The 16,431-nt window shown below is 35.1% G+C and overlaps 1 protein-coding gene across 1 annotated transcript; it reads right to left on the reverse strand.

Annotated features, from left to right (window-relative positions):
- Positions 1–1,135: 1,135 nt before the first annotated feature.
- Positions 1,136–6,397, reverse strand: LOC131079308 (disease resistance protein Roq1). The gene is made up of 5 exons (XM_058017222.2): positions 5,342–6,397; positions 3,657–4,740; positions 3,130–3,465; positions 1,934–2,887; positions 1,136–1,725 (listed from the first exon to the last, which is right to left on the reverse strand). The coding sequence occupies exons 1-5, from the start codon at positions 5,827–5,829 to the stop codon at positions 1,477–1,479; spliced, it is 3,111 nt and encodes a 1,036-aa protein (XP_057873205.2). The 5' UTR covers positions 5,830–6,397; the 3' UTR covers positions 1,136–1,476.
- Between the last annotated feature and the right edge of the window lie 10,034 nt (positions 6,398–16,431).

Below are 16,431 nucleotides of genomic sequence, written 5' to 3' on the forward strand. Positions count from 1 at the left end.
AATGGTCTTACATTTCATGTAAAGCATTTTGCATAGTTGATATTTGAAGTGAGCTGCTCAACTTCATATAGGATACACCTTCGGTATAAAAAATCAATTAATAAATAACCTTCAATAAAAAAACAGTTGGTAGTTTTTTTAAGTTCTCTTGTTTCTTTCAACGTTGGGTCATAGTTTGTTTTTAGAATTGTTAGTTAACAAGTCTTCCACTATTTTTGGTTCTGCTTGAGCGGTGAAGACGTTGTTTAACTTTTTCTTATTTGTACGCTGGCATATACAACAAGTCTTGAAGAGCAACTTCAATCATTCAGATAATTCATTTCCTTTCAATCTCTGCTATATGCACAGCTCAGAGCAATATTCAAGTTTATTAATATCTTTTCCAGCATTGCTATTGATTCTGTTCATAAACAGATTTATTAAAGCTTTTTGATTTAGAGGTTTATTATTAAGACTTCTGTTCTGATATCAAATGAAGAAATTAAGAAGTACACGAGATTAATTGAAATTAATTGTAGCAATAAACATACACAAATAAATCTTTTATTGATTCAATTTTTTGATCGCATGATCAAGAATTTACTATCAGAGATGACAAATGAGAAACGCATTTCATTCTACCTTTCTTAACAATTTAAAAGAGAATTAAAAATCTCATGCGAATATGCACAAGTAGAAGAGTAGTCACAGTATCATAAATTATGGATACACCAAGAATTGAAGGAAACAGGGGAGTAGCAAAATAAAGACACAGATTTATATTAAACAAAATAAAGTATTACATTGATTGACTGAGCTTCTGCTCTTACATTTAGACTTTCTTCAGACAAACACCTTACATTCATCAGCTCTGTGGAGCTGGACTCTCAGAAGAGAGTGCATACAAAATGCAGTGCTATGAAATATATAGACCTTCTACATACCACGGAGGAGAGAGGGCATACATAAAATAATATATTTTGAACTGCCCAAAAAGCATGTGATTTGACAAAAAGACAGGTTGAAGAGTACATGATAATCCATCCAAATCCAAGGAAGAAGATCTACTTCAATCTCTGTTTGTGGCAAGTCTGCAGATATGATGTACATATGGAAGATTTGATACATGACAAGTTACTGGGGGTAGTTGAGATTATTTTCAACAAGAATATGATGTGAATTTTATTAAAAGCTCCATCACTAAAGGGAACCAAACTGCAGATAGAAACAAAGAGGAAAGACAATCCAAGGCTTATAAAAAATATAAAACACAGTTACATCATTCCATATAGCTTGGAAATTATGTTTTTAAATATAGGAAGGGTTTTCCATTCTTCGCCTTTCTTTACTGTGGCTATACACCCCTTCTTTATCCGAGCATGATCATCGAAAAAACCATCAATATAATGTACGTACTGTTGAACTTTGTTTATTTGCCCTCCGGTGGCAAGAACCATGGTGAGAATCCATTCTCCACTTGCAAGGGAGCCCCTCGTGTTATGGAAAAAATTCATGCGAATAGGAGTCTAATATATTTCTCCCAGGGCTTTGAACCACAGCACACACGATAATGTCGCTCAATGATTCTGGGGAATTCAATGTTGCCTCGATTTCTCCATTTTCATTTACATGAATATCACTCACTGCATCCACACCGATCATATCGGAAAAGAGATTGGCATTTATAGTGGACTCCGCTGCATTACCTGCTCTCCCGATTACTGTTGTGAACTCTGATGGCATCCTCTGAATTGGCAAGCAAAAACTTATCGTCTTGGTTACATTAGATTCAGATGAATGCTATAAAAAACAAATAACCTTTGATTTGTGATCTACATAAAGCATAACTATTCATAATGATTCTTGGTTCCTTAATCACAAGCTCAAAAAATTGCACTCATTTCTTGAAAATGAAACATACTAATTCTATTACGAAAATACTTGTGTTAAGTACCTGGAACATTTGAATGCAATTCCATGCAGCTCTGTCGCCTGTTGAAAGATAAAGGCTCTTTAATTCTTTCAATTTTTCAATCTCTGTTATATTCTGCAACTTCTGGCATCCATCGAGGGTAATATTTCTCAGGCAACTCAGAGTTGCAAGGCTTGGCAACTCTTCAAACTGCTGACATTCAACAATTCTTAAGCTTTCAAGATTTTTCAGGTCAAAGTTCCTGGCAATCCTTTTCAGTTTTATACAGGAACCCAACATAAGAAAATTCAAAGTTGTTACCCCTATTAATTCCATTTCACTTAGATTTGACATATTTGTAATGTGAAGAGTTTTGAGGCTAGGACAGTGCTCCCCACTAATTAAGACTTTGGTCAAAAGTTTTAACCCATCAATATCAAGTGTTTCTATCCTAGTCATTGGGGACACTGGGCAACTCAGAGCTATATAGCCTGACAACTCTTCAAACTGCTGACATCCAACAATGCTTAAGCTTACAAGATTTTTCAGGTCAAAGTTTCCCGCTGCCCTTTTCAGTTTTCTACAGCAAACCAACATAAGAGAATCCAAAGTTGTTACCCCTGTTAAATCCATTTCACTTAGTTTTGACATATTCGTAATGTGAAGAGATTTAAGGCTAGGACAATGGTCGCCAACAATTGAAACATTGGTCAAAAGTTTTAACCCTTCAATATGTATTGTTTCTATCCTAGTCATTGGGGATGCTTCTCCACTTTTGCCAAAAGTAACTTTCCCGCTTACTTTTAAGTGCCTCAAAGTCAATGTTCTAAGATTAATAAGTTTCTTAAGCGTATCTGATAACATCTTCCCTTCAATTGTTTCTTTGCACCATCTTGTTATGTCCAGTTTGTCCAGATGAGTTAACATTCCCAAAGAAGTTGGAAACTCCCTCAAATGCATTCCGTGAAGCTGCAGCTCTTTCAATTGAGAAAGGCCCTGAAATTCTCAATTTATTTGTTTAAGATGTTATTTTTCCATGGTAAATGATCTCCCGTAATAAAGTTATTTTTAAACTATATTTAACAGGTAAAAAATAATTTTGATTAATAAAACAAAATAAAATTATATATTTCTAACTTTTTGACCATTAAATTTGATAATATTTAAATAGAATGGTGAGACTATAAATCCAAAATGGATCATGTAACTTTGAAGAGACTCGCCGAAAAACAAAATACCTGGGCAATGCTCTTCCACAGTTGTGTTTCATGGCTTATGAGAGTTCTTAAACACCGCCGATACATATGCTGCCACAAACTGTAAGGAATCCCTGAAGGTTCTTCGAGAATGCTTAGAGACCGTAGATTTTGCAAAGGAATCCATGAAGGAATTCTTTTCGAATGGCCCCGCTTCACCTCAAACCATAGCAAGATTGTTGATGTCTGAGCTGAATTATTTGAATTTCCTAAAAAATATGTAATATGGGTACCTGTATCCTTGTCAAAAGTAGAATTGAGGCACCTGAAACTATGGCCGTTGGCTTCTGTGAGAATGTTTTTGAATCCCTTTAATGCCTGTATTCATACGTCAAGATTAAATTTGCATGTCACAAGAAAACGAAAATTCTTCCATCCACAATTCTGAAAATATCTCAAAATAGCCCTACTAGAACTAGGAATACCCCATGTCAGAACATCCACCACCTAACTACACAAATGCTGAAAAAGGTTCGAAACCACTTGAGTCTCTAGAGAAAGAAGCAAACCAAAAATTGAAGATCTCGAGGGCGCCATATTCGACAAGGAGTGCCCAATTCAACTGCCATTTGCCTTCCTAAATCGCGGAGATTGTCATGCATTCTCAAAAGAAGATCCCAGCTTTTCACTTCATGAACAAGACATTTGTCTATTAAAGTCTGAAGTGCATGCTCGCCGCTCCAGCCCGACCCCTCCCATATTATCATGGCCATGTTCTTCGGCTTGCCTACGAAGAAACACGCGATGTCCATAAAAATTTGTTTCTGCTCGCTGTCGAGGGCATCAAAGCTTATTTTGAGTCTGCATATTATATCTTCAGGCAGCATTTTGCGAACTTTATCCAATTCTAATTGCCAATAATCTTTGTCACAACTACCATGAACATGTCCTCCCAAGACTTGAAGAGACAAGGGTAAACCTTCACACACTTTCACAAAATTCTCAACCAAATCTTCATAACCTGTGGCTGGACGCCTTTGATGGAAAGCGTGCAAACAAAATAGCTCTCTGCTATTATTCAAGTCCATTCTTGGCATTATATAACGAAGGGTAATTCCTGTGCGTATTAACACCCTTTCATCACGGGTCGTAACCATCACCAGACTGCCACAAGGCAGAGATTCTATGTCAAGTAGAGATTCCAACTGTTTGGGTTGATCAATATCATCTACAACAAGAAGGAAGCGCATGGACTGGCTCTTTTCCAAACGATGCCTCAGATAGCTCGCTCCTTCATCTGTACTCTGAAATCTGCGTTTTTCTTTAAGTAGATCTTCGAGCAGCTTAGATTGCAAATAAGGCAATTCGCCTTTTGAAGATGCTTCCCTTACGTCGAAGAGAAAACATGATCCATGGTATTGCAAACGCTTCCTATTGAACAACTCTTTGGCGAGAGTTGTCTTCCCCACTCCCCCACTCCCAAAGATGCCAATCATACCAACCTTCTGTTCACTAACCATCTGGCACCGCCTTTCAAAATTTTCTACAAGTTCATTTAGTCCCACTGGATTTTTCGCAACATCTATAGGTCTTGTCTTCTCTACTTCTTCTAATACTTTGGATACTATTTTTTTTAATTCCTTCTCGGAGTTCCTAAAAATTTAGAGCGCAAAACCAGAATTTGTTTAGAATGACTTTCACTATAGCCAAATCATTGAGGTAAGTGGTAACTGGTAAGAAGCTTTAGAGGGAAAAACCAGAATTCTATGAGAGGAATGTTCTTCTATAACAAAATCAATGACCTCAATGTTCTATCAAACAGTAAAAATGAGCCATACAACAGTCTTTAAATAAAGGATATAAAAATATATAAAGAAATTCTAAACAAAAGCTTTAAAGCTACGCTTTAAATCATCCTCTACACTTCAAATCGTCCTAAAAACTCTTAAACAATACAATATGCTGATTCAGAAATCAGCACCTGATTTCTCCCAAAAACATTAATTAAAAACTATCTAAATATTAACCTAAACATGAATAAAAAACTATCAAAAAATTAACTCTAAAATAAAAGGCAGCATCAACTATCCAACAGTCCTATAATAGCTTCTCTGTAGTTCCAGAAAATTTAGAGCTCAAAACTAGAATTCGATCAGAACGACTTCCACTATAACAATATAAATGAGGTAAATGGTAAAAAGATGATGATAATATAGGATCAACATCAATGGAAAACATATTAAAGAAGTCTTACTGTTGATTATCCTTGGTGAGGTCGTAGCCAGAGATGGAAGAGACCAAATGAAGGGCTTTTTTCCAGTCCTCGAGTTTATCAAGATACCTGCCCTTCTCTTTATACTTTTCAAATGCAAGGCCATACTTTCCTTTTTCGATGCGGCGGAGCTCCTCAGGTGCAACATCATAAAATACAGGAATAAGTTTAGCCTTTGTTTTTAACATTAAACGCAGCTCTTCTAAACACCAAAAGGATTCGGCATATCTCTTAGAGAATATAGCAATATGAACTGCAGCAGAGTTAATGGCATCCTTTATTGCAGATGGAAAGAAATCTCCCTTCTCCAACTCTTGGGAATCCAGAAAGGCCCGGCATCCCTTTTCCTCAAGAGAATTATAAAGTTGACTAGCCAGAGACTCTTTGACATCGGGGCCTCTGTGGTTGATGAATACATCAAAAATCTTAGGAGAGGCACATGGCCTTTGGGATGGGCCTGCAGCTTCCATCCCACCAAGTTGTCATGAATGGAACCACGGCAAGCCAAGTGCCAAAATGCTAGAAAGTAGAAAAATATACCAACATTTTCCCCACCACAAGACTCTTACTGAGAATTGGGAACCATGAATCCAACAATATACTATATGGGGAGAATAAGGATTCTAAGATGAGAATTACATAAGAAGAATGGCCAACAGACTTATGAAGAACAACAAATTACCCATTTCCAAGTAAATTTTGATTGATAAAAAGGAAAAAACTAATCATTTACAATAATTTCCATTCTAGACATCTCCGAATTCCAAGAATGGAATATACAATAGGACTATATCTATGCTATACTCAACATAGCATTCGATATGAAAGCTTGCAATGTTAAGAGAGTAGAGAACAGGATTAATATCGATTTAAACATAACAAGGCGAGTTTGCTGGAAAATGAAATGAATCGGAAGCATTTATATAGAAAAACGTAAGAACTCAATCGAAGAAGTCTGATCGTAACCTCTGCAAATTGCTGGAAGTTTGCGAGTTTCTAAGTTCCTATCGGCTTCCTGTAAGTTTCCATGATGTGAAGCTTAACGCCAAATTCCACGCCTGGTCCTCTATTGCCTTTTCAGATTTGATTGATGCATATCTGTGGGCCCTTGAAGTTGTTGGAAAACTCAAATTAATTACCTTCAAATCCGTCGGCACAAACAACAAACCGACCATGAAGACTTTCCGGGCGTTAAAGATACAATAAATTTATTAGGTCAATTGAAAAACCATTAGCCAAGTTAGAACCGTCCAGCCGAGGAGTTCAAATAGCAGCCCAACGTTATATCTTTTTACCTCAATACTGGAAGCATCAGCTTTGCAATGTAGTGGAGAGCAAATATTTAATATATACCTTATTTTAATTTAGAATAATTACGCCGAAGGCGTCTCCTACTATGAAATGGACAGGGAAATTTTTAAAATCTAAGGGTCCAAAACTTAACATAAACATGTAAGACGATCACAGTGTTTTGGACCATTGATTGGATCTTTGCCCTCTTTTTTCGTCCGCCATTCGTTGAATTCAAACTTATTTCCAAGGACTTGCAACTTGTGCCCGAACGGTACTATCGCCCTCCTTAGTTGAAATCAACTTGTGCCCGAACGGTACTATCGTTGAAATGGACAATCTATTTTTTTGGATCAACGGTTAAAAATCGTTTAAAAGAAATGCAAGACGATCAAATAAATGTTGATTGTTCGTTTTTCTCTGACAGGTCCGTAAATTCTTCTGTTCCCTCGTCAGTACCGCCACCTCGTTAATGCTGCCACCGGCGCCAAATAATATTGTCGTATGCATGGTTAAGAATGTGATGTGCTCGACCTGTTCTTACATTATAAAATAAGATAAATTCTTATTAAAAAGCTGCCCAGCATTGTGCAATGGTCAAAATTCTACGGTGCAAGGAGGTAAGTGTGTTTCACAATCCAAAGTTTCGTACTGTGCACTAAGACCAGACTGTCCAATGACCCACTGCGGATGCCATTCAAATCAAATCTCTGACAACGCTCTTTTCTTGTAAGATGTAGAAAAAGAAAAAATTGCAAACTTATATTCGTAAACCATTTTTAAATGTGCCCAACTAGAAGTGCGAATGAATTCCGTGTGCCTCCCAAAAAGTGAAAATCAAATACGGTAAGACTAAAACTATTGCTATTATTGCTGGAATTTGACACTAAAACCACTAGGTAAGACATAACATATCTTGAAATCCCTCCAATAATTATTAATTAACACATCCTCCAATAATTATTAATTAATATTAATATAACTCCATCTTGAAATCTCCATCCTCCCCTCTATCTGTATCCCCTAAATATATCTCCTTACCTCTTCATTCATCTCTTTCTCTCACTATTCTACCCTCTATCTCTTTATCTTTATATCTCTCTCCCTCTCTACCCATTGCAAACATAACATGAGCCTATTTGTAATGGAGTATGATTATCTTCTCGATTAAACTATCACTTTCCCATTGATACCTTTGTTGTACAAACAACACTATTTTCTAAACTGCCTAAATTAACCTCGTGTACTATAGAACTGTATGCAAATAATAGACAAAAAATTGTTAATTGACCTTCCATACAAATGTATGGGTCTTAAGAGGACTTGAACTCATAATGTATCAATATTCAAGAACACCTTTAATGGTATCTTCATAGTAATAAAGCTTACATCATCAAAATAGTATCTTCATACTCACAAGGTTGTATGTGAAAGTAAAGCAAAACAAGTACAAATATACCTTTTTATTGTTTCCCATTCACGTTTCCTTGAAAGACTCATTGCCTGCACATGTGTGAATTATGTCTGTATTTATAGGATATTTTTTTGCCAGTTTTTTAAATTTGTTAAGCAACTTCCTTTCATTGATGATGTCCTTAACTTTCTGCGCTTCTCTTTTCAAACATAGCCCATAAGCACAATATATGAATATATATAATAACACTCTTTCTCTATGGGACACCATCTCATTCTTCTGAACTGGATAAACATGATGGGGACGAATTTCATAAACAAAAACAAATGCCAAACAATTCTACCCATAGAAGTGACAAGAACTCAAAAATATACTACAACTTATAGACTGATAGCACTTTTAATACTTTGTCAACAAAGGATGAAAAATACTATATGATGACAACGTTTTTTCACAGCAACAGATACAAATTGTTAAGACAGAAAATTCAGAAATGTAACCAAATTCATAGATGTAGAATAGATTTAACAGCACAAAAGATATACAGTCACATAAATCAATTTGCTTATACAATCAATGGTCTTATCTTCACTTTGGCAAAGACGTTTTCAAACCAAGTGGCCTTCTTTTACAATTACAGAGACATCCTCAGACCAAGACATTACCATAAGAGTCAACCATGGAAAGAAGAAAACCATTACTAGATGATGCACATATTATCTACAAAATGAGGGTAAGAATTATAGAGCATCGATTTCAAAACCTGTTCTTTGATTGCAGCTTAAACTTCCTTTAAAACCAATGTCCCCCTCTTCAATCGATCCCTTCCAGATATAGATTAAATTGATATACCAACGCCTCTTTTGTTTTACTCAACTCATTCCAACTACCATCTCTCCCTTGTCCATAGCTCTTTGTTTTGTCCCAATAGCTTGAAGATTCCTAAAACTTGCACCAAGTTTATAAAAAAAAAAAAAAGACAATTGCAAAGGATTTGATCTAGAAAAATACACATTTTCAGAACTCATGTTTTGATGTACTTACCACAAAAGTATTGCAGGCTAGCTATCCTTGATTTAATGAAAGTTAATATTCAACTAAAATTAAATTAATGAAAAAAAAACATCCTGGTTGGACTTCTTAAGGAATAAAATAATATAGTTAATTTAATTCAAACATAGTAGCTTTTATATATATTTTGTATAATATCAACATTAAGCCTTTCATTTGATTCTTCTATAGATTGTTTATTATTTTGAAATTGAGGATAAATGAACTTAAGGTCCTCCTCTTCTCAGCATAATCCCTTAATCAATGGCTACAAATATGGCATTTTTTAAATCTTTGATTAGGAGTTTTTTATCTTCAATTTCAATCTGTGTCACAACTTCAACCTAATACGTAGATTGATCATATACAAAGGTTAATCATCAAAACTCAACAATCAAACATTAGAACTCACACACTATAGATAATCATGTGATAAGATAATCAACAACATTAGTCTAAGAAACTTTGTAATTCTTTATTTTATTATAATATCATCTTATACATATTAATATATTTAGAATGTGATTATCAACACACAAAAGTCATTACAAGGGTGCAAGGTTGTATGGATTTTACTACAATTTAACCTTAAAATGTATCAATATTCAAGAACATATAGTCAACATAGTATCTTGACGGTCATAAGGTTGTATGTGAAGCTAAAGAAAAACAAGTACAAACAAGTCAGATATAAGATACAATAGATCACTCACAATAAAGTCAAACCAATAAGTAATTTATGGCATCATACATATTCAATGAAAAATCATACCTCATATGCAATTTCTAAGTAGCTTCCTTGGCACTCTCTCTACAAAATCCCTAAAATGTATTATATCTTGAGAAGTGAATAAGGGAACTAAAGGATAGTGCATATGTGATGAAAAAAAATGAGGTTGTACAAGTCAACTATGAATAATTCAATGTTTGTGAAAACTATTACAATTGGTTGAAAGATAATTTACCAAAGGTAGAGCCACCATACTAGGTGTCAACCTATGTTGAAACATCTTTGTTGATGAGTTAATTACAAATTGGCCCAGACATCTCTCTCTCTCTCTCTCTCTCTCTCTCTCTCTCCACCTCAATCTTTTTCTCTCCCTCTACCTCTATATCTCTCTCTATTTGTCACCCTATTCCTATCTCACTCTATCTTCATCTCTACCTCTATCTTTGTCTCCCCCCTATATCTAGATATCTCTCTCTCTCTTTACCTATTCATATATCTCCATTTCTACCTCTCATCCTTCTTCCTAGACCTCTACTTCTATATGTCTTTGCCTCTCTATCTCCCTCTCTATACGTTTATCTCTTCAATATTTATGTCTCTCCCCCCCACCCCCCTCTCTCTCTCTCCATATTTATTTATATATCTCTCTCCCTTTCTCTATTCCCCTATCTCTAGACATGTCTTACTCTATTAAATCTATCCATTTATAATTGTCTCTCTCTTCCACTCTCACTCTATCTCCATCTCTACCTCTATCTTTGTCTCCCCCATTCTCTCTCTCTCTCTCTCTCTCTCTCTCTCTCTCTCTCTCTCTCTCTCTCTCTCTCTCACTCTCTCTCTCTCTCTCTCTCTCTCTCTCTCACACACACACACACACATCCATCGCTCTTCCTCTCTTCCTTTATCTCTAGACATGTCTCACTCTATTTATCTATCCATCTCTTTCCCTCTCACTATTGCAAACATAACATGAGACTTTTGGTTTGGAATCTTGATTCAAAGGTTTTATTTCACTTATGTTTGGTTTCCTGTAATGAGTGCACAACTGACTTAAATCTATCACTTCTTTGTTGGGACTATTATTGCATAAGCAACATCATTTTCTAGATGACCTTTATTAATTTACCTCATGTACTTCACAAATGTATGCAAAAATAGACGATTTTTTTTTGTAATTGATCTTCCACACCTATTCGACGTACCCATTGCACACCAAGGTGGAATTGCTAGTATCTAGCATTCGACAATGAAAGCATCAGCGTTGAAAAATAGTGGACAGCTCATAGGCGATGAGGACTGATTTGAGTAATTTGTGAATGGAACCAACTTCAGCCGTCCATGTTGTTCACGCTAGTTATCTCACCTGTCCACAATATATTATTTAGCTAACTCATCTCTACGGTGGACTTAACATTTAATATGTATTTGCCTGTAAATTGAATCAGGATTCAATTTATCGGATTCTGACCACGGTCGAATCAGGATGTAGCATTTAATATGTATTTGCATATAGATTGAATCAGGATTCAACTCATCGGATTCTCACCACGGTCCAATCAGGATGAGCAGTTGGGTTAGGAGTGAAATATGATAGTGAAACTACAGAGAAACAGCAGAATGGAAGATCTTATCAGATCGGCGAAAGTGTAGTTGCGTGCCCAGTGACAAGGATAGAAAAATGTGTATTGGTAGGTTCAAATTTTTTTCACGCAAGCCTCAATCAGCAGGAATAATTTATCACAGATGTAATTTCCTCACATCAGCAAATGTCAAATCTTGCAAGTGAAATACCTTTTGTATAACAGAAAGAATAAAGTGAGCAGAACAACAAATACAAACAAAGTCTTAAAATTTTACTCTGTATTTATTCTTTTTAATTATTATTCAGAACTAATAATTACTAATAATTACATCTCTAAGACTGAAAAATCCCTACAATTCCAATGCCCTTTTTGTTTACAAATATAACCCTAAATCATTGCTTTAATAGAAACTCATCTCCGTAGTTATCTCCAACAGAGACTGCGAGGATTTTTAACAAAATAATCAGTCGCTAAATTACTTCCTGCAGAGACTACAACACTCATTAACAGAAAGTTCACTCCTACATAGACTACAACAACAAAAGTTAAGGAAACCCACTCCTAATCTAATTCTTATGTAGAATACTCAACAACAACAGTTGCAAAATAGTTGCATCATTCTTCTCCTTTTTTAGAATTTTGAACCTCTTGGTTCAAAGTCTATTTATGTGAACACTATTTATGTGAACACTATTTAATGATTCAAACACTAAAAATCTCAACAATGTAACTATTACATTCATTTGGCAATGCAAAATTGTCTTTTGTCTCAAGATGCTACTACATCACACATCCAAAAAAGAGTTTGGAATAGATGATAGAACCATCCTTTTGACTTGAAAAACCAAGCCACGGTGTTCCCTTCCACCAGATTAAATATCTCTTCAAATAATCACTTTTTTTCTCTTTTCACTTCCAACTACTTGTTGGAATACAAAACCTCCTCTTTTGCCTGTTGGTTTTCTTCCTCTTTTCCTAGCTCCTTGAAAGTTCAAGTATTCTCCTCCATTGAAAATCATCATTATTGTTTACACCATTTGTATCACCTGCACATAAATCATTTAAGATAGAAATAAAGTTAAGGGAATAAAAATCTCCCAAAATTGCTTTCTCTTCTTCTGCATTATGCCATTTAGGCATACTTTCTTTGTCATATTTTGTGAGGTGACCTTCATTTCTTAGCTCAATGTGATGTTTTTCACAATTTTTTTCAGACGTTCTCTCAATTATGTTGTTCTCTCCTTAGGGAAGTGATGATCTAGATTCTAGTCCTTCTTCATCACTGATGGGATTGCCTAAACATTATTCTAGTTGTTTTGACAAGTTTTGTTCTCTAAAAATATTAGATCTTCATGAGGCTCCCAAAGATCTCCACCTCTACTGCAACTTCCTCTTCTACGTGGACCACTTCCATTGCTACAACAATTTGAGCCTCCACTTGTAATGGGTTGTATTCCTTCTCATTGCAATCTCTCAACTCTTCTTTTCCTGCATTGTAATCTTCAATGACTTCTCCTTTTTTAGAGTAACACAATTGAATAGCTCCCTCCCACTCATCCTCTTTTTTCTCATCCCATCCATCTCTACTCTCTATGACTCTTGGAATACCTCAGTCAAAGGTCTTTTATACATTAATATTTCTACTAAATCTTCAAGAGATTTTATCTTTCCCTGTTCTAGCAATTCCACTCGTTTGATTTCTAACTCAATGATTGTCCTATCTAAGAATGACTCTTGCCTACAAGGTGGATATTTGTTTTCACCTTCTCACAACTCTTCAATGTCCCTTGATGTAGATTTATTTCCTTTTGGCTTCTTATTGTTGCATGTCTCATCATCTTCCAACATGCATCATAACTCCTCCAATTCAAGCTCTAATTGTTGCAATTCTTTTTGTTGGTCCTTTGTTAGATTTTTCCTCTGCCTCTATTTAATCTTTTCTTCCACTTTGGTTATCCTCTTTCTTTCTTTATGGTATAACTCTGTATCTAGATTCATAACCATATTTACAATCCAAAAATAGAGGTGCAACTCTTTCCTCCTCTTTTATTTTGGGTGGATGATTCAATTACCATGTATTAACATTCTTGTGCTCTTCATCTTCTCAAAGTAATTAACAAAAATTTCTAGAACCGAACATGGTATAGATGGCCCAATTCTTGTCTACCTTGCTGGAGATGAAACTTTTGTGAGAAAGTATGTTAGGTGGGTAGCAAAAAGTGATACATTGGTGGGTTTTGTGGTAATAAAGAAGAACATCAATGCTGATCATATTTCTTGGTGACAGTTGGTGAGGTAGTTGCGGGCTATGATATCATAACATATTCTTTTAAGAACAATGTTATTGGGCACTATGCACATGTTATTATTGCAAACCCTTTACATGAAAAGATTCCTTGTTTGGTTGTGGTTTCTCATCCAACATGCAATAGGTTCAATGCAAATCGTGTTCATCAACAATGGGAAAGATCATATTTTTTGTGGAAGAGACACATGGAAAATAATTTGGGACCTATTGTTGGTCATTCCTTAGATGGGGATAATAGAAGAAGACAACTTATGTTGATGGACTATTGTTCAACAGAAGGTATTTGATATCAAATAACTTGGGAAGGGTGGAGACTAAGTGGGTTGTCCAATGGTTGCAATGTAACCGGATTGCATGACCAGGACTACATCCACAATGGCAAAAATGTAGTGAATCCTTTATTTAGCAATTAAAGAGATTTAATTTTAGAATAAGACAAGTTTTAATCACGTTAGGATGGTTTATAACACTTTTAAAGTGGATGATCACAAGCTTAAAAGTGAAGATATAGAGAGGATAGATTGACAGAATTGGGGTTCGACATAACGCATTGCTTCGAGGCATGTTTAGAGTTGTTTGAAAGAGATGAGAAGTACATCCAGTGGAAGGGTAGAGAGGATACTAGGCACAAAGACATATCTATTGTTTGTTGCTGACTAAATTGACATTAATTATTATCTCAGGGCTTGACTCTTTGGGAAAGATTGTGAAAAGATTCATGAGTTCATCATTTCTTCATGTTATGATTATGTTGTCTATGAAAAGAATCTAATAATAATGTCAACATAAATTTCATTAGCAGCGAGGCATATCAAGATGTGAAAATTTCTTGCCACTTTGTAGTTTTGTTGTTGGGATTGTTTCAAGATCAATACTTTCTATAGTCACACAAATCTGTCCAGCTTAATTAAATAGATATTCGCTATTTATTTGATTAAAAATCCACTAGCCATCAGTTAATTAAATTAATATTTAATTAATTCATCCCCAAACATTCTTCTATTAATTAAATAAATTATTCAATTTATTTTAATTCATTCATTAAACCAAATACAAATCAATTAAATAAATAAAATCTATTTATTTAATTGAATCCCCTTTTCCTCTTTTAAATAAATTAAATAAAACATTTATTTAAATCATTATCCCCATCCCACTTGCATTTTCCTACAAATGCAACTTGCACACATTTATTGAAATAAATTAATTTATTTTTAATAAAATCCTATTTTCCCTCACCCACCAAATCCACTTGCAAAATCTAATCCCCTTCTAGATTCTTCTAACCCCTCCCTAATTAACCTAATCCATCCCCTAATTATTGTCACATTCCTAAGCAAAATGGAGTCACTTCTCAAAGACTCTAAAGTCTTTGAAAAGCATTTAATACTTTGTGTGTTCAACAAATTAACCCCCAAAGTCTTCCAAGACCACTAATGGCTCTTACATGACCATTTATGGCTCCTACATAACCATTTATGGTTATTTCAAACTTGTCCCCCCAAACATTTATTGTTTTGACCATATTCCTCCATTTCACATTTGCACAAGAGTTTATCCATTGGATAAAAGCTTTATTCTTTGAATAAAGAGTTTATTCATTCAACCAACCTTGACTTTAACTTCCAAAGTCATGTCAAGCATTTAATGCTTATTCCCTCTCCTCTCAACCTATCTCACATTGACACTTGTCATCCTGGGATTGGGTTGAAAGCCCTCACATGGATTTGAAAGCATTCAATCCTGACCCTTGTTGAGATTGCTCAATCTCAACCATCCATTGCTCCATTTTTCCTATAAATAAAGCCCATTTCTTCATAATCCAGGTCCTGAAAACTTGTATGCATTTAAGCTATAGGCATTTTTAGAGAGCATTTTAGCATAATTATCTAATATCTTGTCTTTTTGATAAAATAAATCATTTTAGCATCAATAGCATAGTATTAGCTTTTCATTTCACATTTGGAGCACAATACTACAATCTCAATCCTCCATAAGCATTCATAGTGCAAAAAGCTGCTGAGAGCTACACTATTTTGGAACTTGGAGAGGAGAGGAACAAGGGAGAAAGGAACCAAGACCATGCTAAGAGGCATTTGGAGATGTCTCATTATCTTTGTTTCTTTAGTTAGATATATTAGCATGTTTTTAGTGTCTCTCTTGGTATGTCTTTTTAGATTAGTTTTTGATTGACTAACACTAACGATCTTTTGGTTTTCGTGTGTTGTTTGTCATTTGCTAACCTTGCCCATTTATGAAGGCATCATTTGGTGAACCCGACGTGAATCCAAGCACCAAAAAAATACCATTTTTTTTTGTAAACTAACATGTCTGATTGTTGAAATTGTCACACAGGTTGCGCTTTGGCGCTATTGAACACGTTCTAGCGCTACCGACACTTTTTCTTTTAGCGCTATTGTCACTACAATAGCACTATTGTTAAACTTTCAGCGCTGTTGTATTTGTTTTGGCACTTTTGTTGTTCTTTTGGCGCTATTGAAACTATTTCAGCGCTTTTGCCTCTCGGGCTTTATCCTTCTTTCAGCGCTTCTGTGTGAAATAGCGCTTCTATTTAAACACAGACTAGCGCTATTGCAAGAGAATGTTGTAAAACTCACCTTGTAACCGAAAAATTGAAAATCTTAGGCTTGTGGAAGCCCCCCTTGGACATAGATTTCACTAACAAAATTGTGGTTT

Source organism: Cryptomeria japonica, chromosome 7 (assembly GCF_030272615.1).
Source record: "Cryptomeria japonica chromosome 7, Sugi_1.0, whole genome shotgun sequence".
Classification (NCBI taxonomy): Eukaryota; Viridiplantae; Streptophyta; class Pinopsida; order Cupressales; family Cupressaceae; genus Cryptomeria; species Cryptomeria japonica.